The following is a 23,158-nucleotide window of genomic DNA, read 5'->3' as shown; positions in this document are numbered from 1 at the left end:
GAGCTGTAAACCATTATAAGAGAACAAGGAAATGAGGCTGTGAATACAGCATGTATAAACTGTTAGTTTTGTTGTCAAAATTTGTGCCTTTTATCATTGATGGAGATATTAATGAGGCCTTGGTATCTCTTTTGGCACAAGTGAATATTCATAAGCGTGAATCATAGAATGGTTTTTGTTGCAAGGGACCATCTAAAAAGTGTCTGATATCTGAGCTGACCGCTCCCCCATGGTGGTGGTTGTAATTAAGATAATTTCCAAGCTAATATATAATACCTGGTTAGAGCTTTGAAGTAATTTAGATCTCAGTATTTCTGGAGCTACCATGCAGACATGCTGCCACTTCTATCTCTATCAATATCCTTTGTCTCATTATATTGTGAGACTGACAAAAGTTTAGGTAGATGTCTTGTTGCTCTCTTAAGAGGGTATAAAATTTACAGCGTTGCAAGTCACAGGCAATAACCTTTAGACATTGTTGCTTCTGTGAGATGAAACACCAGTTATGGAGCAAGACTGTTTAGGACAAGAAGGTATGATTCTATGAATTTATTGCTTAAAAAGAAAAAAAAAGACCAAGCAAGCATCAAGTTGTATGCAGTCTGTCAGGTTTCATATCTGACAATCTGTTAGATGTTTCACAAAGCTCTCAAAAAAATTTTCATTAGAACGACTGATGACACCAGCAGAGAAACGTTTTGTATTTTCAGCTGTGATCAACCTGGTATTTATCAGCTATGAAACTGATGGATGGATGTTTTGAAGAGGATAGTCAGCAGTTCTGAATATGGGAGTTGAGTAGTTCAAGAAATTCAAGAGACAACTTCCTGCGTGTCTCCATGGCTCAAGGCCTTTTCATTAGACCCCTGTGGTTAAACATTTTATATGATTTTAATTGCAAAACATACCCTTGGTAAGATTGAAAACAGGAAACTAAAAACCCATGTTCTGTAATTAAATGTCAAAGGCTTCTTTCCTAGCCTGTATTTTGTTCAACCAATGGCTGAGGATTGAACATTGGCTTCATGTTGTTGGGACTTGTGGAAGGTTTTCTTTCTCAGTAGTGCTGAAAGAGTAAAGTGTCATTTAAAACAACCTCCTCTTCCCATCTCTCCACTTCCCCTGCCTTGCACAAGATTGAAATTTGGAATTATATGGATGGTAAGGTGTGAATGGACATGGTATATCTCTGTTGGATATGTAAACCCAGATTAAGCTTGAATTGGTTAGCCTTAAATTCTCCATTTATCTCCACTGACCTTCTTCAGCCTGAGATCCTGCCAAAAAAATGCAATTGGACTTCACTTAAAAATCAGGAAGAGGCTTTCAGAAAACCTTTTAGAAGCACCCAAGACCAATAAACAATTACTTACTTGAGATTACACTCTTAGCTTATGTTTCTTGTGGCAGCTTCAGATAGAAGAGGGTCTTAAAATACATAATCACATATTGGTTTTATTTCCATGATACAGTTAATTGGCAGAATTTTGCTCCAATGTATGTGCAGAAGCTTGTCTTGCAGTATCTGATCTGATATTCATTTAAAAAACCCACACAAACAAACAGCAAAACTAGACTTCCCAGTATAGGTTGAAGGAGCGAGTGACCTTGTAAGGCTTGGAATGCAAATTCCCTTCCTTATTTTGGAGTGGAAAGGAACATTTATGCTCCTTTACAGTACAGTAAAACCTGTTAATTCTCAAGTTATCTTTTTTTGTGAAAAAGGGCTTTTTTTTTTTTTTCCAAACCAGCATCTATGTAGTATGTTTTTTGTCCATACCATGTGACTTAATTGTGGAAACCATGATATGTGCTTAACTAAACAGATTCTTGTAAACTTCTACCAGTTAGATTACAATTTGTCTTAGCTTTATTTGTCTCTTGAAATCAAACCCTTACAAAGTGGCGTTTGTCACTAGGATGTACTTCTAGTCTGCAGCAGACTTCACGTACTGCCTGCCTTTTGATAAGAGCTTGTAGTAAAATTGTACAGTCATCATATCTGTTTGCATGTAGATGTTGACTACAAAAAACAACAAGACCCTGTTTTCTTTTATTGGAGACAATGTGTACCTTTTTTTTTTTTTTTTTTTTGTACGTAAGCAATATTAGAAGGACTAGAAAATGTTGGTTTAGGCTCATTATCCACAGGAAGCATAAGTGACTTTCATGTTTCTGTTTCTTTTTAAATGATTGCATTCAGTGTAGAAAAGTATATAAGCATATATGTCTGGGTTTCATCTATTAAAAATGTGCATATGTAATCTTGCAGCATCATGGGAATTAAGGACATGATGTTAGCCTATCTATTGCTTCTGCTCTATCTCTAAAAAGCAGGTAAGTCACATGGATGATTTAGATTTTATTAGCAATACTTCATAATACCTAATATTCCTTGGTTATTTTTTTCTATTCAATTATATCTTTTTTTCCTCTGAATTCAATAGTTTTAGAGAGAAAGTGGTGACATCTATCTTCTAGCAGGCTAACTTCGGGTTTTTTTAGAAATGTTTTTCTTCTGTGAAAGTTCTAGAAGTGAGATTTAACACGTTTAAAATAACTACAAGGATGAAAGTTTTTATTTCGAAATTCAAATATTTGTGCCTTCCTGTAAGTGGCTATATATTGCCCTTATGCACTGACTATTTAAGTAAGTAAAAATTCTGCTTAAACTTTCTTCTTGTGGGTAAAACCTGACAGGCAGCTAAGCTCCATGCAGCCACTTGCTTACCCTGACCCAGCAGGATGAGAGAGGGAATCAGAAAGATAAAAGCTGGAAAACTCGTGGGCTGAGATAAAGACAGTTTAATAGGGAAAGCAAAAGCTGTGTACACTCAAGCAAAGCAAAGCCCCAGCTCAAGGTCATAGGTGAAACCATGGTGAAACGAGAGCAGAGTGGTTTCCAGTAGGACTTACTGATTTCTCTGAAATTCCACGGGCTAGTTGTGTCCTTATTTGTTGTTGGAGTGAAGGTTATAATTGTATGTTTTCTTATTGTAGAGAGATGCTGATTTGAAATTACATGAATGACATTGTGCACTCTTCCTGTTTTAGTAATAGCAAATAATTTTTGTGTATGGAATTAGATTATTTTCCTGCTCTGAAGGAATTTAAAATGCATGGAACTGTTAGGGAGACAGTAGAGAAGAAGGAAACCTTTAGTCAGAATCTTAGCATAACTAATATGTTTGTAGATATAGGCTTTGTTTGCTGAACAAGCTTGTTGGAAAAGACAAGATAAGCTTTCCTCCATTGCCTCCAGACACAAGAGTTTTTTATGAATGAGTTGGAGAAAGCCCAAAATATAGCAGTGCAGGAAGTAATTCACATTATAGAAGGAAGAACTAAACTGATATGACAAGGAATAATCATCACAAACAAATAAGTACCTTTTTTTAGAGCATGCTGAAAAGAAACCAGGCTCACCAGTGATGAGCGATGGGATGGTGTGCCAAAACTCGAAGAAACGAGCACTAATGGGATCCCTCCATCTGGTTCATGAGTTGTTGGCTACAGTGTACCACACCTGAAATGTTTCTACACCAATGTCCTCAGCGTGAGGAACAAACAAGAGGAGCTCAAAGCTTTGGCCCAGTCCCAAAGCTTTGGCATCACTGAGATAAATGAAACCTGATGGGATGAGTCCTGTGACTGGAGTGCCCTGTTGGATGGTTCCAGGCTCTTCAGGAGGGACAGGCAGAGCAGAAGAGGCAGAAGGGTGGCACTGTGTGTAATAGAAGGGTTAGGATGTATGGAGCTCACAGTTGGCAATGGCACAGTTGAGAGCCTCTGGGTAAGAATCAAGGGGCAAACAAATGATGCAAATGTCATTGTGGGAGTCTGCCACAGACCTCCCAACCAGGACAATGATGCTGATGAATTACTCTTTGAGGGACTAAGGGACACTTCCAGGTCAACTGCCCCTGTCCTCATGGGCGACTTCAGCTTGCCAGAAGTTAACTGGGAGCACCACACAGCTGGTACAGTCTGGGCCAGAAGATTCCTAAAACAGAGTAGGGAGTGAGATGCTGGAAAGCAGTGCCATGGAAAGGGACCTGGGGGTCCTGGTCAATGGCAAGTTGAATCTCCTTCAGCAGTGCCCTGGCAGTCAGGAGGGCCAACCCTGTCCTGGGGGCATCAGGCAAAGCATCACCAGCCAGTTGAGGGAGGGGATTGTCCCTCTTTGCTCTGACCTGGGGCCGCCTCACCTGGAATATTGTGTGCGGTTTGGGGCACTGCAATATAAGAAAGATATGAAGCTGTTAGAGAGTGTCCAAAGGAGGGCAGTGAAGATGGTGAAGGGCCTTGAGGGGAAGCCGTGTGAGGAGCAGCTGAGGGCACTTGGTGTGTTCAGCTGGAGAAGAGGAGACTGAGGGGAGAGCTCATTGCAGTTACAACTTCCTTGTGAGGGGAAGAGGAGGGGCAGGCACTGATCTCTTCTCTGTGGTGACCAGTGACAGAATCTGAGGGGATGGCATGAAGCTGAATCAGGGGAGATTTAGGTTGGATATTAAAAAAAGGTTCTTCCCCCAGAGTGTGGTTGGACACTGAACAGGCTCCCCAGGGAAGTGGTCACAGCACCAAGCCTGACAGAGTTCAAGAAGTGTTTGGATAATGTTCTCAGGCACATGGTGTGACTCTTGGGAATGGTCTTGTGCAGGGCTAAGAGTTGGACTTGATTCTCATGGGTCCCTCCCAACTCAGCATATTCTGTGATTTCTATGATTTTAAAATAAAAAGTCAGCCTTTTAAAAAATTACTGCTTTCTTGAATTGTGTAATTTTTAATGTATGATGTGCCTGTTGACACTTATCCACAGGAAGAAATAGTGTAAGGCAATACTGAAGTGTTGATACAGTTACTGAAATTACATCTTCAACAACATGCAATTGTGCAGCAAGAGTTTTGAAAATATGAAGGTTTTTACTTGTTTTACTCTTTACTTATGTTTTACTTACATAGTGTTCCACTAAGAAAGTACAGCATCTTTCAAAAATCAGATTTCATAAGTAAATTTTCAGTTTCTTTTTTTTTTTCCCCAGAAATGTGTGCACTCAGAGATTTGAGTGTCTTGAATTTAAGGAGTTATGCTTGTCTTCTGTAGGATCCATGCAAGCAGCTTAACTGCATAGAGTTTTTCTTTAAGTGTCAGGGTCAGAAATCACTTCAGATGAGTAATTTGCTTTCATGCAGACTCTGAATAAATATAACTTCTTGCTTGACGTTCACCTTTACACTTCCTTTCCTCTGGGGGAGGGAGGACAGAACCAAAAATATTACTGCTTGCCTGACCCATGAAAGCATGAGGTTTTAGTTAGGATTTTGGATAGTTTTCCCAATATACTCTGGGGCTTTACATGTGATCATCAAGAGCCTGTGCCAATACTCTTCTGCTCTTTCTGCAGGTGAATTTCTATGTCCCAGAGAGCATGAAAACAGCAACAGGGAATATTTACTCACTGTGCTGTAAATCAGTTGTCTGTGGGCAAAATTTAAGAAAACTGATATAACTTCTGTTGGGTGGTATTTTAGAAGAACAGCAAAGCTATTTTTTAAATCAATATTCGTTAGTGAAGTACTTTTTTCCACTTTAAAGTTTTTTTTTATCGCTTCATCAAAAATTTCAAGGCATTTATTTTCAAGCTATGACAAGACTAGTCATACAGTGATAGGGAGGGGAGAGCTGGCAGTTAGAGGAAGGGGCTCTGAGCCCCTCGTGGCCTCTGCCCCCCCCCCCCCCCCCCCAGCCCCAGCTGGGGGCTACAGAGACTTGGAACAGTGTTAAGCTGGACTATGTGTCTGTAGCTGTAAGCTGGGGGATGTTTTCCATCGTGAGTGAGCAGAGACAGAGCAGAAGCAGCAGCAGTGTCCAGAGGTTATGGCTAAAAGCCAACTGATAAGACCTGAACCAGAGGAGCAGGAGAAACAGCATGCAGCCAAGGAAGACTCAGAGTTGCTGAAGCCGAGGTAGAGACCGGCAGCAGAGAACAGAACTAAGTTCTACAGAGAGAAAGCTTGGGGGTAAGAACTGTAAAACTCCCCTAAACCTTGTTGGAGATCCCTCCAAAAATGGAGGGGGGTGGACTCTTACTGATTAGAAGTCCTCAATGAGTAAAGGAGCTAAGAAGCTCGGTCGTCCTGAGAGCTCAGCCAGGACGGAGTGTGGGAGGTTGGCCTTGAGGGCCCTCCCTTGCTGCAAGCTGCAAAGAAGCTCGCAGCCATCTTTGAGGCAGGGCACAGAGGCCCTGCAAGGAGCTTGAATCTCCTGGAGATACCAGACCGTCACGAAGACCCCCCTGTGCTTCGTGATATGACGTGGTGAAACGACCTTTGTCTGGGGTGACGAAGTCCACGAAAGACCCCTCGGTTGGTTGACGACGGGGCTGCGAGGGAGAGTTTGGATACCTCTCTTGTGTGTGCTGGCAGAGATCCAGCAACAGCTGCATGCATGAGAGAACCTGCTGCCTTAGAGACATTGCTGCTTCTGAGAGTTGAAAGGATCTCTTCCTTCTTCCCTCCTGGACTTTTATTTGGAGGGGAGAAGAGATCTGATCCATTGTAAATACTTATGTCATAGTAGAGATAGCTAAGGTTGTGTATAATGTATTGTAGTATCTATTTGTATAGTCACTGTAATATATTCCCTTTCGCCCACTTTGAGTCTGGTTGTGTTTTGTCTGGAAAAAACCCATCTCACATTAGGTTGAGATGTGGGAGGGGGAATGGAGGTAGAGAATTGGATTTTGGGCTATCTCAAACCATGACAGGGGAGGAAATAGAAGTAAGGTGAATTCTATATGTTTGCTTGGAAACCAAAGTAAGGAAAGAACTAGTTAAGAATCTGTGACCATTCCAGGCTCCAAAATAAGAAACTACATTAATTCTTGTGTTAACTGCTCTTGGAAATAGGAGTACAGTCCTACAGTGTATTGGTGGTTATAGTGCTCAGAGGAGAAATAGGAAGAGCTTGCCTACATTTTTAATCATTTTGTCTTCTGGGTAGCAGCAGCAGGATGTCCAAGAGCTGTTATTCTGAAAGGAACAAAGAGGAGAATGGAAAACAGAACAGTGTCTGCATTATCTTGAACACAGGTGTCTGGAAAGGAATGGTGGGATGTGGTGAGAGGATGATGTATCTTTCCATTAGAGAAAGCAGTGAGTGAGGAGAGGGATTAGTCACAATGATGTTCACTGTGTGGTGCTCTACCAGTTTGAACAGCAGGGAATACAGTATGCCATGAGCAAATAAATTGAGAAAGTCTGCAAATTGAGCAATGTATTTGATTAGGACAGAGTTATAAAATTTGTACCTAATATTAAAAATCCCCACAGTAAGCAATTAATTTATAGAATCATTTAGGTTGGAAAAGACCTTTAAGATCATCAAGTCTAACCATTAACCCAACACGGCCAAATCCACCACTAAAACATGTCCCTAAGTACCACATCCACATGTCCTTTAAATACCTGCAAGGATGATGATGACTCCACTGCTTACTGGGCAGCTGTTCCAATGCTTGATAACCCTTTTGGTGAAGAAATTTTTTCTAATATCCAATGTAAATCAGCCTTGATGCAACTTGAGGCCGTTTCCTCTTATACTGTCACTTATTACTTGGGAGAAGAGACCAACCCCACCTCACTACAACCTCCTTTCAGGTAGTTTTAGAGAAACTAAGTAAATTGGACAATTTCTTCCTTTCTTAGTTGGGGTTTGGGTTTGTGTTTTGATGTTGTTTTCTTTTTTTTTTTCCCCCCTCCAGAATGTATAATTGAAATTTGATATAAAAATGGGAATTCTTTATCTTGTTTGTAGGTGAACTGTCATACAATTAAATAACTCAGTATTTTGGCTCTAAATTTGTTATTTCAAGTCCCTTAAATTTAGACTAATTTACTGGTTGATAGAGCAAATGAAAAAGAAATATCCCAAAACAGATTTAACCAAGTAAGAATTTAATTTCTGGAAAGAAAACATTAAATCTATATACTGCTTTGAGTTCCTTCATCATGAGCATACAACGATGGTTCTGTGAGTTGATGAGGTCATAATTTGAACAAAAGATACTCTTTGTTTTTATTCCTGTTAAGAGGAATTGCTTAATGATCATCAATTTTTTTTTCCAGAAAAATTTTCATGACTGTAACTCAATATGTAATTTACACTTGTTCAGATGTTTTGACCCTAAGCCTACACAGTAACTCAGACTCTCTGAGAGGTAGATATGGGCATGCAATGACAAAGTTGGCTGTCAAGCCTCTGAATTGTGGCTTTTGTTTTTCAGCAGCAAACAAATTTCAGACTTCTGTCTGCTTGTTTCTTTTTTCTTTTGAATAACCCGCTCTATACCCATATGTGATGTATTTGAACTGATATATACAGAAATCTTTATGAACAAGCCTTGGGTATTTTCATTCAAGTTTTAAATTGAACAGCAACAAAAACTGAGAAATGGAAAAGCCAGTAACAAATAGTTTTCTGAGTATTTTTGGTGGTTTGCCTTAATTGGAATTCACATACTGTGAAGGTGAAAAATGGCTCTATGGGATGGGGAAGGAGGATCAACAAACAAAAGACAAAAAAATTACTGTTTTGGAAGAAATTTTGAGGGCAGTCAAAATGTCTGCATAGAGGAATGTGCAAATGAGATGCTGTTTTCACTTGGGCTGCTGAGATTCAAAATAATTCATCTCAGAAGAGATCATTGCTGAACTATCAAGTAACACCCTTATCTCTTTTTTAAACCTCTGTTTTACAAAAGAGGAGAGAGGTCTTTAAGAGACCTGGTAGCATAAACAAGCTGTTGTTAATCATAGCCTTTTTATTTTATTTTTCTATTGTCTGCACCAGCAGTTTCAGAAATCAGACTGTGGACACCTCTGTAAAGATAAATTTGTGGTAACTTCATGGCCTGTTTAACCACTAGAAGCCTTTTTTGTTCAGTTTGAGCCTTTTGCTCAAACCTTTAAGCGCTACTTCTGACTCACAGCTGTCACTGAAGGGATCTACTCTCACTGCAGCCCAACCTACAGGCCATATTAAACCTTTAGGCCAAGAGTTGCCTTGGAGTAATATGTATTTTTAAGTGCAGTTATAAGAAGAGGAAAAATGTTTAGAGGAATGATCTCATTCCCAAATAGATCAGAGAGTTTTGTAAACCAAGTGAAATAACTTCTTTTAAACCTGTCAGAATTTTTTTCTGAAGTTTTATACTCTTGGGCACAGATTTATGAATGCTGCTTGGTCACCACTATCTTCTATCCAGAAGAGCTTATTAGCAAGCAATGAATGAAGATTATGTTCTCTCAAAAATAGATACCTCTCAGGTGGACTCATCCATACAGCACTTCTCTTAACTGTTTATAAGCACAAGTCTGATTGACTGTTCTTAGTATCATTTTCTGCTAAATGTGTAAAATGTCTGCCTTTTTTCTTGGCCCAATTTCTATCTTCTTTTTCTTTTTTTTTTTTTTTTTTTTTTTTTTTTTTTTAAGTAAAGCAATCTGCAGAACCATTATGTACTGGTTTTGACCACCATAGTGTACATCCAGGAAAGTTAAGGCACTAGACCACAGCAGTCAACAGTTGATAAAAATGGCAAATCTAATCCTTAAAGAATGGCTGTTATGTAGAACCTGCAGTTCTGGGAATAATTGCGTGCTGAGCATGGAATATTGCTAGCAGATAAACTACAGAAGAGTGTATTTTGCGTTACTGACATTATGGGATATTTGATTTCCACTGCACCTTTTTTTTGTTGGATGCTGAAGACTTTTTCCTTGAGGTAGTGAGTAATCAGTTAAATAAATAGAAGGTATTGCTAAGACAAGGTAAAGGGGTTGTGGGACTTGGTTTCAAATTCATATAACTTCATTCTTTTGAGAATAGAATTACATGTGAAATGTCTAGATCGTCCGTCAATTCTTTTGGTTGTCTGTGACAGTAAGAACTGGACTGCATAGCTCCAATCAGTACTGTATTTCTGGTGTTTAATTCCCTGATTCAGCAGAGTTGGAAAGGAATTCTGCTTCACAAGTAACTTTGGAGGTGGTCTCCTTTCAAGTGTGGAAAGGTAATGAAGCTTCTATGTACTCAGGTGAAGTTCAGGTGGATTGAGAGGCTCCATCCCATTCTTTTGGACTGGCCGTAAACAGGCTATTAAGATGACAAGTACTTTTGCATATGAGTAGGTCTGTTTACCTGTTTGCTCTAGCTAACTTTGAATGCAGACTTCATATTTATATTCAGTGCTCAGAAAGGTTGGCTTTCCTTTCACAGCTGCTGATGCTGCATCAACAGGTAATTAAAATTTGAAGGTTAACTACTGGTATAGTTACTTATAGCCAGTTGATTCAAATGTCTCTTGTATAGTTTTGTTCAGATCATGAGGTGAAAATAATTTGCCTAAGCAAGCAATCAATCATAAGCCTTATTACAGAACTGAGGTTATTTCTGGTTTGATCAGCAACTTTTGAAATTGCAGTAACACAGAAAACAGCTCTGAGTCTGCATCCAAACATTCATAAAGAGCTTAAAGAAGGCTTTTGATAGCAGGAGCTCTGTCACTCTTAAGCACTTGTAGACTGAGCAGTTACTGGCATAATCAACCAGGGATCAGTCAGTACCAATTATTTATATTCTTTGAGAATTTTGTGGGGGAAAAATTCACATGTCACCTAGTAGAGAGATAGTCATCTCTGTGTTCAAATCCTGTGCCAAAGATCTCATGATACAGCATATAAATAGAGCATAATAGATAGATATGGATTTGAATTATGCCTAAATAAAAAGGGAAGTGAGACCAAGAAAATCAAAAGAACCCATTGCCTCAGTATTCATATCTTTTGGGGATTTTAGTCTTAAAATGCTTATTTATTTATCTTCCACTAAACTATTGATATAGAATATCAATATATATGATATAAAATATGTTCTGAGTTGTCACTTCTGGTTTTTTATCTTCTTTTGTCTTATTTCACTTGCTGAAGTGGTTAAGTAGGGTGGGATGTAGTGGCAGGTGAGTTGCTTCCCTCTCTGCTGCGTTTTTGAAACTCTGTTCTATCTTATGAGATTATACAATTCATAAATGGCATCAGCTAAACTTTGCAGCCTTATTTTATCTTTAGGTTTAGAAAAATATTAAGTTTATATATAAGAAAATGTTAACAATTAATGTTTTAGGTGTGCATTTTCAAAGGCTACTAGTTTAGATCTTTAGTTGTCAATTAAGCCTCTTCTTTGCAAGTCAAGGCTGTTTTGTTACTCATCTGTTGGGAAAAAATATTGCATAGCAAGTTGTACTTATCTATACTACTTGGGCACTCTTATTTCCATTGACTTAAAGTCTATTTTTTTTTATTTAAAAAATACTGATTTACATTAGTAAAAATTATAGCTAGTGTTGTTTGGAACTATGACTTTAATTGCAGCCTCTAGTGAGGAACCTTTTGGATTTCTAGTGTAGTATTTAGAATCAAAATTTTCTTCAAAATGCCTCTGTATGCCAGTTTCAGCAGCTGTGACAATGAATCTGTGTTTTGGCACTCCCTTTTGGTCTGCCTGCCTCTCTTCTTTCCTCTCAGCCAAGGCAGAAACAATAACCATGACAATAGTTTTGGCTGAGAATAAGGTCAAGATTTGGAGCAAGTCTCAAGCAATGAATCCAGCATGGGGTGCACAAATAAGAGTGAATGTTCTCTTCTGTATTCTATAATAATGTTAATATTTGACAATGTGGAATTGTGGAGATGGGTCTGTTTCGTGTTAAGCAGAACTGGTAAACTACCATTAGTAGGAGCAGAAGCGGAGTATATAGTTCTAATTTTTACAATCTATTAAATTATGTTTTTACTAAGTAACTCAGCATAAATGGATTTATTACTTTGATTAATTAAATGTGGAATTTATGCCAAATTGAAAAAAACCCAAGCTTAGAAAAAGGTGATAAAAACCCATATGCTATGTTTCTTTTCCATAGTAACACTTCTGAAGTTTTAGTCAGGACGGTTCAGAGAGATTTTGAGTATTAAACATTTTTCTCTCTTTACCTTCCTTTTATTTGAGGTTGAAGATACAGATTTGGGGACAGACAGTTCAGGAGAAAAAGTGTAACCCCTTAATAGTCTTTCCAAATCCTTAGTGCCTCAGATGTCCTTACACACATTTCAGATGACTCTTTAATGTGAAAAGTTAGTTTTGTTTCTACAATCAGGTCAAGCTTACCTCTCCTCCCTATAAGGGATATTTTTTTTCTGGTGATAGCTTTAGTGGCTTGTACATCTAAAATGTTGACTTATTTTAAATTTATATAGAAACTAGTATCTGTTTATCTATTGATTTAATCTTAACAAACCCATAACATTTCTGAAAACTTGCTGAATTTTCCTTACACTGTTTTCCAGTAGCTTGTTTTCTTCCTTCTTTCATTCAAACTGTACAATGCAAGTACATCTGGTTTTAATTGACTCTCATATTTCATCTCATTCTGATCACTAGCTTGGGAGGACTGATGACATGATGTATGTGTGAGAAATTTCGCTGTGTAAACCTAAGTAGATGTATTTTTGGTTTCCTCTCTCATAAATGTAGATGAATAAGTGATCTGTTCATCTTTTCTCTAAAAGAACAGATTCTGTAGCAGGTACACCTTCTGTAAAATTTCTGGTGGCATATCTGCACGTCAGCTGCACAGATTCTCTTAAAGACAATGCAAGTATAGCAGAAAAATTTTGTACCTTTGTCCTGGCTATAATAGGTTCTTTTCAATTTATGGAGTGCTTCCAAATTTTGGGATTTTTTTCAGATACAGTGAGAAACTTTTATTTCACTAAGCAAAATATAAATTTTAATGAAAGCATTCTTTTGATATCTAATTTTCAACCTTTGTTTTTTCTTCTTTTTTTCTGGAAACATGGTTATACTGAATATAGTGCTTTTGATATGAGGCAGTGCAGCGACTTCACATGTGTCATTATTTCTGCAAAATTCCTTCATGGGCTTTTCCATGTGACATAATGTTAGTTGCTGACAAGGATTAAGTAACTTAAAGAGCAGTAGGATTTGACAGTTTTGTATCCATGGCTATGTATCAGTGACCTGCTTTGGCCTTCACTATCACATTCCTTTCCCTTACTACTAGTCCCAAAGACCAATAAAAGAGAGAAGATCAAGTTCCATGTGCTCTAACCAGTCTTACTATGTTTATGGGTGACACATACATAAAAGCATACAACTCTCTGCTTGAATTGTGCTTACCTGCCACACACAATGTATTTGCAAGTGCTCGTAAGTGCTTCAAATCATTCCCTGGAGTCTTGGAAACAAAGAGTTTTATGCTGATTGCTAAACCTTAACAGTGTAAAAGTAATTTTCCAATTCTTAAGGAACAGTGGAGTCTTTGCTCTTTTGGCTTTAGACTGTGTGGCACAGTATTTGTGCCCAATGGCATTGTTTCCCCAAACTCACTCTACCATCCTGGAAGCAAGCTCATTCATATATTAGGAATCACATATTCTGATCTTACTATCTGTGCCAAAATCTTGCAAGTGTTTCACGGCTACTTTTGTGTGAGGCAGCATTTAGACCAGCACACAAAGATACATTTTATCTTTAAAGGGAAGAAATCCACCTCAAAGTTGCCTTTTGCCCTGTTGGATGGCCTCAGCAGAAGCAACTAGACTTTAATAGGAGCATATCTATAGAATTTGCTGTTTTGTCAGCAGCTGCTTCCGCTAAATTAAAAAGGCCAATGCTTTCAAATTTGCTCATAAAAGTTAGGTATATAAAACAGTATTACGGCTCTTAATAGCTAATGGCATTGTTAAACATCTGTAGCTATTCCTGAGATCACTGGACAGAATTATTCTTTGACATGATATCACTGAGGTGCTTGGTAGCAAAACAGGTACTTGATTCACAGTGTTTCTGTGTTCTTTCCTGATCTGTCAGGCACAGTTGTCTGATTTGGGGCTGGAGTAACTCTGTACCTTCTCTCCCATTGTCTGTATACAACTGAAGTAGTTTACATTCGGTGGGAATCAGTTTTTACTCCGGGTAGTCAGCACACTTTATGCTTTATACACAGCGCAGTTGGTCTGGACTTGGGTTTTCCTACATCTGCTGGTGTGTGCTACCTAATAGTTGTTTGGCTCCAAGGTTACTCCAGGGTAATAGAAGGTTTCCTATTATCTGCAGCAGGAGTTTGGTTGCTACAAAGTGCTAGGTGTCACTGTAATTCTTTTAATATTTTTTCAGTTAAAATATTCTGTGATATTTACTCACTATTTAAAGATGATGTTGTGCTGAACTTCAGAAAGTGGCAACAATCTGTCTGAATCTAATAGGATTTGTTTGTTTGTTTTTTATTTTAACCTCTTAATTAAAATAGAGAAAGTTGGAAAAAATACCTTTGAGTATTTTCTGCTTCTGTTTTAAAAAGGAATGAACTTGAGGAATGGGTCACTTAGATTCATATAAGAATTTTGACTGTTGAGATTTCCATTCTGATGTATAATGCCCAGACACAAATCCTGATAGACAAGTTTATTTATTTTGCTTTGCAAGAGAAAAGTACATACTTCTAGAATTAAAAAGAGCTATCAATAGCATTAGAGGAAGATATTGTCTCAGAAAATAAAGGAATAATAATTTTTTGTATTTTAGAGAGTATTTGTAATGAATTCCCAAGCCAAAACATCTTAAGATACTTTGTTGTTGCACTTACTAAAATTGAGTAGGTGGTGTTGCCTGAGGCTTTTACAGTTCAGGGAAAAGCTTACATTTTCCTCATTAATGAAAACTGAGCTCTTCAGACAAAGTAAATACTTGGAGGAAATGCCAGACTGTTTTACTGCAACACCTGATTGTTCCTGCGTGATCATGTTTCATACTGAAATTGAGTATTGTAGTAAAGTTGCTTTCTGAGTTAAAAGACTAATTTGTGAAGGGGTGTAGGAGTGAAAAACGTATGTGTTCTATGAACAAGCTGTGTGACTTGGTCTGATTAATCACTCACCTTTGTGTCCTTGAGTCATACCACCGTTTACCAACTAGATATGACTACGGGGATCATGTTTTCAAAGGGTGCAGTACATACAGAGAGGTTGTTGTACTGTTGGCTTGGTGCAAACTGCATCTGAAGTTCGTGACTAAGCACTGTCCTCTTCACAGAAAACAACAGACCCAGCTTGTTATGATCCCCTGAACATTCTTGTAATGAGGAGATATGTTGAGACAGGTTTATGGGCATCTCTGCTGTAGGAGGCAGCTCTGAAGAAACTTTTTCAGAACAATCCTTTTGGAGAAAATGTCTGCCTTCCTTCAGCTTTTCAGTATGAGGAGGATTGGTTTTCTGGATTTGTCTATCACATAGCATTTAACCTCACATCTCTTCTCAGGATTGTTTCTAAGCTGTGACTATTCAGATTGTTCTCTGCTAGATGTGACAGTAGGTATGTACTGGGGAAGACGTTGAAAATCTCTAAGTTTTGGATTAAAAATTTTTATAAGAATTGTGTAAAATCACTTTTATTTGGGTGCGTTTAAGCTTTTAGCTGCTGTAGCTAAAAGCTTAAGCTTTAGTCTTTAAACATTTAGCATAATTTCATTAGTGCTATTTAGGGAGCAACAAGATTCAACTCCATGACTCTTTTTTTTTTGATTAGAGAAAAAACTCTCACACTAAGGAAAGATTTAGGTTCAAATTGCCATGCCTGATGACAGATAGTTTTTGTAGTGCATTTTAGCAGCTTGGATCGGTACTTCTGTAATTGTGGACTAGTGTGACCACAAATGTCTCTAGTGCACCTGCAACCTCTGGCATGTCAGTGGTTGTTCATTGGAACCATATAGCTTCTTTATGGGTTATGCTTCCTAATCTTGCAGTTGTACAAATTTTTCCTATGTTATATTTGGAATCTGAATTAATCTGCTTGAATATCTGGATTAATGTGCTTTTATTATGTTTTACAGTGAGAATGTTTGCCTCTTGGCCATACATGGTATGAGAGATGACAGTGAAATGTGATGCTTGCAGTCATGCTCCTCAGGCTGCTGCTTACTCCTTGTGAGTTGTTTCAGTTTAAAAATACTAGGTTTTCCCTTTTCTGTGGGCAGCCCATGGGTTAAAACCGATACATCTTAGAAGTTCAGTTCGCTCACACTGTCATGTTATCAATTCCAGTGAACCAAACAGGAAGTTTACAGTTACCAAACTGTAAAAGTTTTAAACAAATTTGCCATGGTTCATCCTCAGAAAATGTATTCTATGAATAAAGAAAATTATAAAAATATATCTGTGGTTCTGTGAATGCATATGTCAGCATAAATACCTTTTGGTACCTTGTCAATGTTCTTTTCAGTGGAAAGCAGTAATCTGGTGATGCTCTTCATCTGCAATAAGGTTTTGATCTTACGGATTTTGGTTACTTCCAATTTTTGCAAATACTTCCATAGAAATTGGCTAAAACTGTTGTTTCCTAGAAATTAATGTCTCTTAGGTATTAAACCTGTGAATTGTCTTGAAACTAACTTCTAGTTTAACTTTTCTATCTTAGTTTCGCTTTGATATTTTCTTTGTATAATTCTTTTTGACTAAAAGAGTTGTTAGTGCCTGCATGCAACTTTGCAAATATTAAGGTAGTTGTCTTTAGAAGAAACTTATTAGAGAGTAAGCTCTTCAAAAAGCAAACTGTTCTATGAGCAGCAGAGCTGATGAAACCTACTTTCTGCTAGATTTACGCGCTTTATCTTTCTCCTCCTTCCCTCTGCAGTGCCTCCCCTGTCTTCTACCTCTTTTGCTGGCCATGCAGCAGCACATGCCATGGCTGGGTTTGGAGCTGTGTACTGATTGACTGCTACCTTTTGGAGTGGTTAAGATGTGAGTTTTAATACCTGCCTTTTCTACATCACGGATATAGATTTGGGTGTTGTCCACCAGCAGCTGGTTGTTTTGGGGTGGGGTGGCATTGGGGCTTGAAATTTGGTCTCGATTCTGTTTTCAAATTGAAGCTAGTCAGCAGGTTTCAAAATCAACCAGCTGAGGGAAGTAATCAAATACCTCTGCTAGAAGTAGCATAATGAATTCCTGATGGACTGTTCCTGGGTGGAGGAATTGTAAAAGAGCTTCTGTCTCACAGTACTTTTGTCTTTCCACCTTTTCCTCCCCTAGTTTTTCTGTGTGTTTTCATTTGTAACTTAACTTAGCTTTCTGTCCTCTATATTCTGTGGCCTCCAGTCTGACATAGGAGTGCACGTGCTCCAGTGTAGGGCTGGAGCCATAGTGCTGGGCCACTGAACTGCAGCTGCAGCCTGAAGGCTGGCACATGAGCGCTGTAGTGGGAAATGCCACAGGGACAGGAAATTTCAGAAGCACTTTTGCCTAGAGCTTTGAGCAGATAGCCTTCTGAAGTCACTTCCAGCCTCAGGTATCTTGTGACCCTACTATTCCTAGTTAGAGCAGCATGTTTCCAGTGGGACAGAGGGTAAGCAGGTAGATCCAAATTCCAGCAACTCCCTGCTCTTATGCATCTCCATGTCTCTTGTTCAGATTGGCTAGTGCACCTTTCTCTTACTGAATTTTGTGGGTTAAGATTTTTTATTTTCTTTTTTTTTTCTTATTTTAGGGCCTTTTCAGTGTTAAAGCTACTGACACTATAGTCTTCTGAGTTTGTGGCCTGAAACAGGAAGTCTTGATACATGTTAGAGTAAATGTTGAGGACTCTAGCACATATGGTTTGAAAGTATTCTTGCCATCTTTTCTTTAAGATGCTTTATTTTCACCTTTGAGAATTTCAGCCATATGAAAATCTGACTCTAATAAAATACAAAATAAAATAAATAATGTATTATAGGAACACTCATATTCTAAAATATATATAGATTGGCAAAATGTATGTTCTTATCAAAAATTAATAAAAGTCAACCCACTTTTCAGTATGTTTAGATCTAAAGAAAAATTCAGCTTTCTCATTCTGAAAACACAGAATATGGAAGATAGGGGTGCAATGGGATAGTTGTTCACTTGGCAGTAGATCTACATGTCTGAAAGATTAGTTTAATTTCTGAAGCCTTGCAGTTGAACAAAAGTTTTGTCTAGTCCCTTAGATAGAACTGTGACAGGAGAATAATTCAAATTAATTTCAAGCCTCTAAAAAGTTGATAGTGTGATTTCTTGAGCTTTTGGGAAAGAAATCACCGTATAGATAGCTTTTCCATTTGAATTGTTTTGCTTTCTAGTCAACTCCGCAGTGTCATAAGAAAAGCCAATCAGCATCTTTTCTGTGTTGTTTATGGTGATTTGGATTAAATACAATATGAAAACAAAGTTCCTTGCTGCTAGGTTAGCTACTTTTGGATGTCCATGTCCCATTCCCTATACAAAATTTCAACAGTGTTTTTATTTTTTTCCACTTTCCACTGAGCAGGTTAGCTGAAAGACAAACTTTTACATAAACAGTTGCAGGTATGATCAGAATTTTCATTAAAATATAACTACATGCAGAATATGAGAGTATCTGATGCTTTTAGAATTTGGTATGAATTTCAATTCCTCACTTATGTTCAGTGATACATTATCTATTAAGGACAAATTTTATGGAGGCCAGCAGTTTGATTGGCACTGATTTGCCTTCTTAGTTGCATGGACAGTTTAAAGCACTGTACAAGCTAGATCTTATATGAAGATCAATTTGAACTGTAATTTTTATACTGCTATTTTTATGTGAGAAATACATTTTTATAATTTTGGGGATGTGTGTGAAAAATGAAGTTTAAAAATGTCAAATGGATATTTTATTTGTGTGGCTGCCAACACACTGGCGGATTTTCTCCTCTGCTAAAGAACTTAGTAACTAGTATATTTGGAAGCACCTCTAAGACTATATTGGCTGCTGTGCTTTACCCTGCAACATAGAAAATAACCTAGCTCAGATAATTGAGTCAAATACAAAAATAGGTTACTGGGGCAGAGGAAATGCAGCCAAGACAGTAACATCAGTGAACTGTGCAGTGGTTTAGCTGATCTCCAGTTATGGTGCAAAACATTTACGATCATGCACAAGGGAAGCATCCTTTTGAAGATACTGAAAGCAAAATTACAGTAGGCAGAAAGGCACAGAAATATTTCCTGGAAACAAACCTAGGAGAGAAAATTGAAGAGATCTTGGTGGCATGTGCTGTAAAAGTGTTTCCCATTCTGTAATTCGGTAAAGTATCCTTGAGGTATTATGCTCAAACCTTTTGTATGTGATGTAATATATATGGTTATTTCTTTTTCAGATCGAATTCAGTTACCCAGGAATATGATTGAAAACAGTATGTTTGAAGAGGAGCCCGATGTGGTTGACTTGGCAAAAGAGCCTTGTTTACATCCCCTGGAGCCTGATGAAGTGGAATATGAACCGAGGAGCTCCCGTCTCTTGGTGCGTGGCCTTGGAGAGCATGAAATGGACGATGACGAAGAGGATTATGGGTCATCAGCAAAACTACTGGGGATGTCCTTCATGAACAGAAGCTCAGATCTGCAGAATAACATGTCTGCATATAGACAAAATCCAAATGGATCGTGCTCAGTGCCCTCTGTGAGGACCATGGTGGTTTGCACAGTTGTTTTTGTGATTGCAGTTTCGTTAGTAATAGTGATTTATCTTCTTCCCAAATGTACCTTTACCAAAGAAGGCTGCCATAGGAAAAATCACACAATGGAACTAATATACCCTTTGGCAACCAATGGAAAAGTATTTCCATGGGCAAAAATTAGACTTCCTACTGATGTTGTACCACTGCATTATGATCTTGTCTTGCAGCCAAACCTAACTACTTTGAAATTTGCAGGCTCTGTAAGAATAGTGGTCAGCATCCTCCGGGTCACTCAGAAGATTGTACTTCACAGCTCAGGACTTAATATCACCAAGGCAACCATTACTTCATCACAAGGGCATCAAGAAAAGCCAGTTGAATTCCTGGAATATCCATTGCATGATCAGATTGCAGTCATGACTCCAGAGGCTCTCCTTGTAGGACAGAATTATACTATCAACATAGAATATTCATCTAATTTGTCGGACACCTACTATGGCTTTTACAAAATTTCTTACAAGGATGAGAATTCTAAGCAAAGGTATGCCCACAAATGCAGCTTCTCTCTTCTGTCCCTTTTAGGCTGTGCTTTGGTAACAAAAAGGGTTGGGGTTTTTGTCGGACGTTTTCTACAACTTATTCCTATTGAGAAATATCAATCTTTATAATCTACCTGAAAAATGTCTTTTATGGGTGAGTTCATTAAGTCAGGGCAGCCTCTCCTACAGTGGAACGTAGTACAGTATAGGGGTTGTAGGTAGTTGTAGTGTGGTTTTTGGTTTGTTTAATGTTTAGTTTTTCTCTTTTGAAATATCCTTCCCACATCTCTCAAGTCCTTGAGTCTCAAGACACGGACAAGGGGAACAAAGTCCCATCATTACAGGAGGAGATCAGGTTCAAGACTGTTGGAGGAACCAGGACACTCAAGTCCATGGGCCTCAGTGAGATGCATTTCACAGTGTTAGGGGAACTGGCAGATGTTGTTGCCAAGCCACTCTCAATCATATTTGAAAAGTCATGGCAGTCAGGCAAAGTCCAGGGAAACATCACGTTCATTGGCCTCTTCCTGAAACTGTGGGGGTTTTTCTAGCCTGATGTAGTTGAAATTTTCTTTTCTTCTTGTATTTACTGTAGTAGAAAGAGAATGTGTGATCACAGAGGAAACATATGACCTGTAAGGTCGTTCTTGGGTTTCTGTCCCCCTTCGGTCCAATGCTACCTACTTGTGTTCAGGAAGAGGATGTAGCATGTTTTAACCTGTATGCTTTTCAGTAAATCCGTTTCAGATAACTCTTTGCTGATGTCATCACTGCCGTTGCCTTGCCTGCCTCTTCTATTTGCAGAGGCATTGTCTCTGTGTGCCTAACATCTGTGCTTTTACAAGTGCAGACTATTCTGACAACCTCTGTTGTTACTGTATTTTCTGTATAAAAGTCAAGCAAGCAGTCAAGCTGATTTTGCTGGAAAATGTATTTTCTTCTAGTTTAGTCTTACTTTATTTTGAAGATTTTTTTTATACTGTCACAAAAATATAAAAGAAATATAAAATGGCAAAATAGCTCACTGTTGCCAGAAGCAAAATAAAAAATTAATAAGTTGGGCGGTATTTATATTTTTTTGCGGAATGGTTCTTTATTGTTTGTTTTTCTTCTGTGAAATCATGGGGTAAAACTCCACCAACTTGTCAGGAGGAAGAGAAGAGTGAGAAGTTGAAAACAGGCATGGAGTTTAGTCTTATGAATTGTCAGCAGTTTGCCTTCTCAGAAAAGTTGTACGTCTAAAAATGTTGGAGTCATGGTGCGGAACAAATAAACCCCAAAAAAACTTGTGGGTAACTTGGCAGTAGGGTAACAAAACAAAAAGGGGGAAAACTCCACTGTTTAGCTCCAGCAAATACACAACTTCGATTAGTAAGCTTCTTGTTGAACTCCTGTTGTTCTCTTGCAGGAGCAGAAGTCAGAGATGCTCACTATCAAAAGCCGTAGTTTCTGCAGCTAGTTAGTATAAAAATACTACATTAGTAATGTACACTGCTGAGAAGTCTGTGATATGACTGACTTTTGGATGGGAGACAAGACACTGCATGAACTTAGACAGAATCCATCTCCTAGCCAGCACAGGGAGCAGGCATACATTTGGTTGAGCTGTGGGAACATCTGCAGGAAATGGCATGGCAACTAGATGAAAAACCTTCCTTGTAGTCCTATCTGATGCTGAGATTTCAAAACTCTTGTTTAGTGGGCACGCCCTCTAACTTCATTTTTCAATCTCCTTTTTGTTCCTCCTTTCTGGAAACTGGCTGGCTTATATTTTGGTGATTGTTCTGTAATTTTGTTATTCCAAATGTATTTTCCTTTGTTCAGAAAGCAAAAATCAACCAAGCAAGATTACTCCTCAAATAAATACAGTATTGAGTTTTAAAAAAACTGTTAATGAAATGTTTATTCTGGCTGGACCAACCTTGTAATTTACAATTCAAAATGCTACTTCCACAACAAGCTCTCAGAAGGTTCAGGAGAGAAATGACTATTTTATCTTAAATAAACTACGTTTGTCCTTTCCATATTTCTTATTTTGCTCTTCTCTACTCTTCCCATTAGGTGGTTTGCAGCAACTCAGTTTGAGCCTCTGGCAGCAAGGTCTGCTTTTCCATGCTTTGATGAACCTGCATTTAAAGCTACTTTTTTAGTCAAGATCAAAAGAGATGAGAAACTTTCCACTCTGTCAAATATGCCAAAGGTACATGCTTTTGTAGAGGAATTCTAGTAGAGCTGCTGCTTAGGTAATCTGTTTAACTGCTTTTGATTGTGTTTTTATTGCATTAATGTCCAGAGGATTGACTAATAACGCCAAGGTCATGGGTTCAGTCTCCTGTATGGGCCATTTACTTAGGAGCTGGGACTCGGTGATCCTTGTGGGTCCTTTCCAACTCAGAACATTCTGTGATTCTGAGACATGAGTGGATAAGCTATAAAGTGTGTGACTGAGAAACAGATGTTTTATTCCAATCTCAAAAGCTTGAACTTTCTAGAGAAAACAACTGTTCAATGCAGTGCATGGTGTAGGATGTTGCTGTCGGACAGTTAAATGGTTGAGAGATTCCTGTTGAAATTAAATGAGTGATTATTTTGCAGGAGTTTTGGTGGTGGTGACATTGGTCTCAACTGCCTCAAGTTTTCTGTCCTTGCTTACTATCTTTACCGGTAGTTTGTGTAACTAGCACCAACTCTGTGAAAGATATGCCTAAACAAGGGGAAGTGAGGTGTGAATACAGAGTCAACTCCAGATTGAGGGATCTGAAATTCCTTCAGTTAGATCTTTTCAGGCAAAATCTTGTAAGAGCATATCTGAATTTTATGATGATGTTTTATGGCATTAAGCCTTTGGACAAGCCTTTATAGAAGCCTAATTTATTCAAACAGACCAGCAAGACTAACACTTTCTAGTCTGTGTGAACTAGGTCCTCTCCCATCAAAACATTACCACAATTTATCACCCAAAAGAAACTCAATGCTGACATTGATCTAACCATAATGAAAAAAATTACACCCCTGTTGTTGATGGGACATGCATGTGTACTGT

General features: G+C 38.3%; 1 protein-coding gene across 2 annotated transcripts in view; it reads left to right on the top strand.

Moving 5' to 3' along the window:
• The window catches only part of LNPEP (leucyl and cystinyl aminopeptidase), a 55,522-nt gene that overhangs the window by 5,838 nt on the left and 26,526 nt on the right, over positions 1 to 23,158 (top strand). Inside the window, exons 2-4 of one of the 2 annotated variants that reach the window (XM_032674725.1) lie at positions 16,771 to 16,877; positions 19,277 to 20,117; positions 22,177 to 22,315. In XM_032674725.1, the coding sequence (XP_032530616.1) occupies positions 19,300 to 20,117; positions 22,177 to 22,315 (957 nt within the window). In that variant the 5' untranslated portion in view covers positions 16,771 to 16,877; positions 19,277 to 19,299. The remainder of the gene's footprint in view (positions 1 to 16,770; positions 16,878 to 19,276; positions 20,118 to 22,176; positions 22,316 to 23,158) is intronic. The other variant, XM_032674724.1, reaches the window with a different exon arrangement.

Source organism: Chiroxiphia lanceolata, chromosome Z (assembly GCF_009829145.1).
Source record: "Chiroxiphia lanceolata isolate bChiLan1 chromosome Z, bChiLan1.pri, whole genome shotgun sequence".
Taxonomy (NCBI): domain Eukaryota; kingdom Metazoa; phylum Chordata; class Aves; order Passeriformes; family Pipridae; genus Chiroxiphia; species Chiroxiphia lanceolata.
The sequence above is the reverse complement of the archived record's forward strand: the minus strand, read 5'-3'. Positions and strand labels throughout refer to the sequence as shown.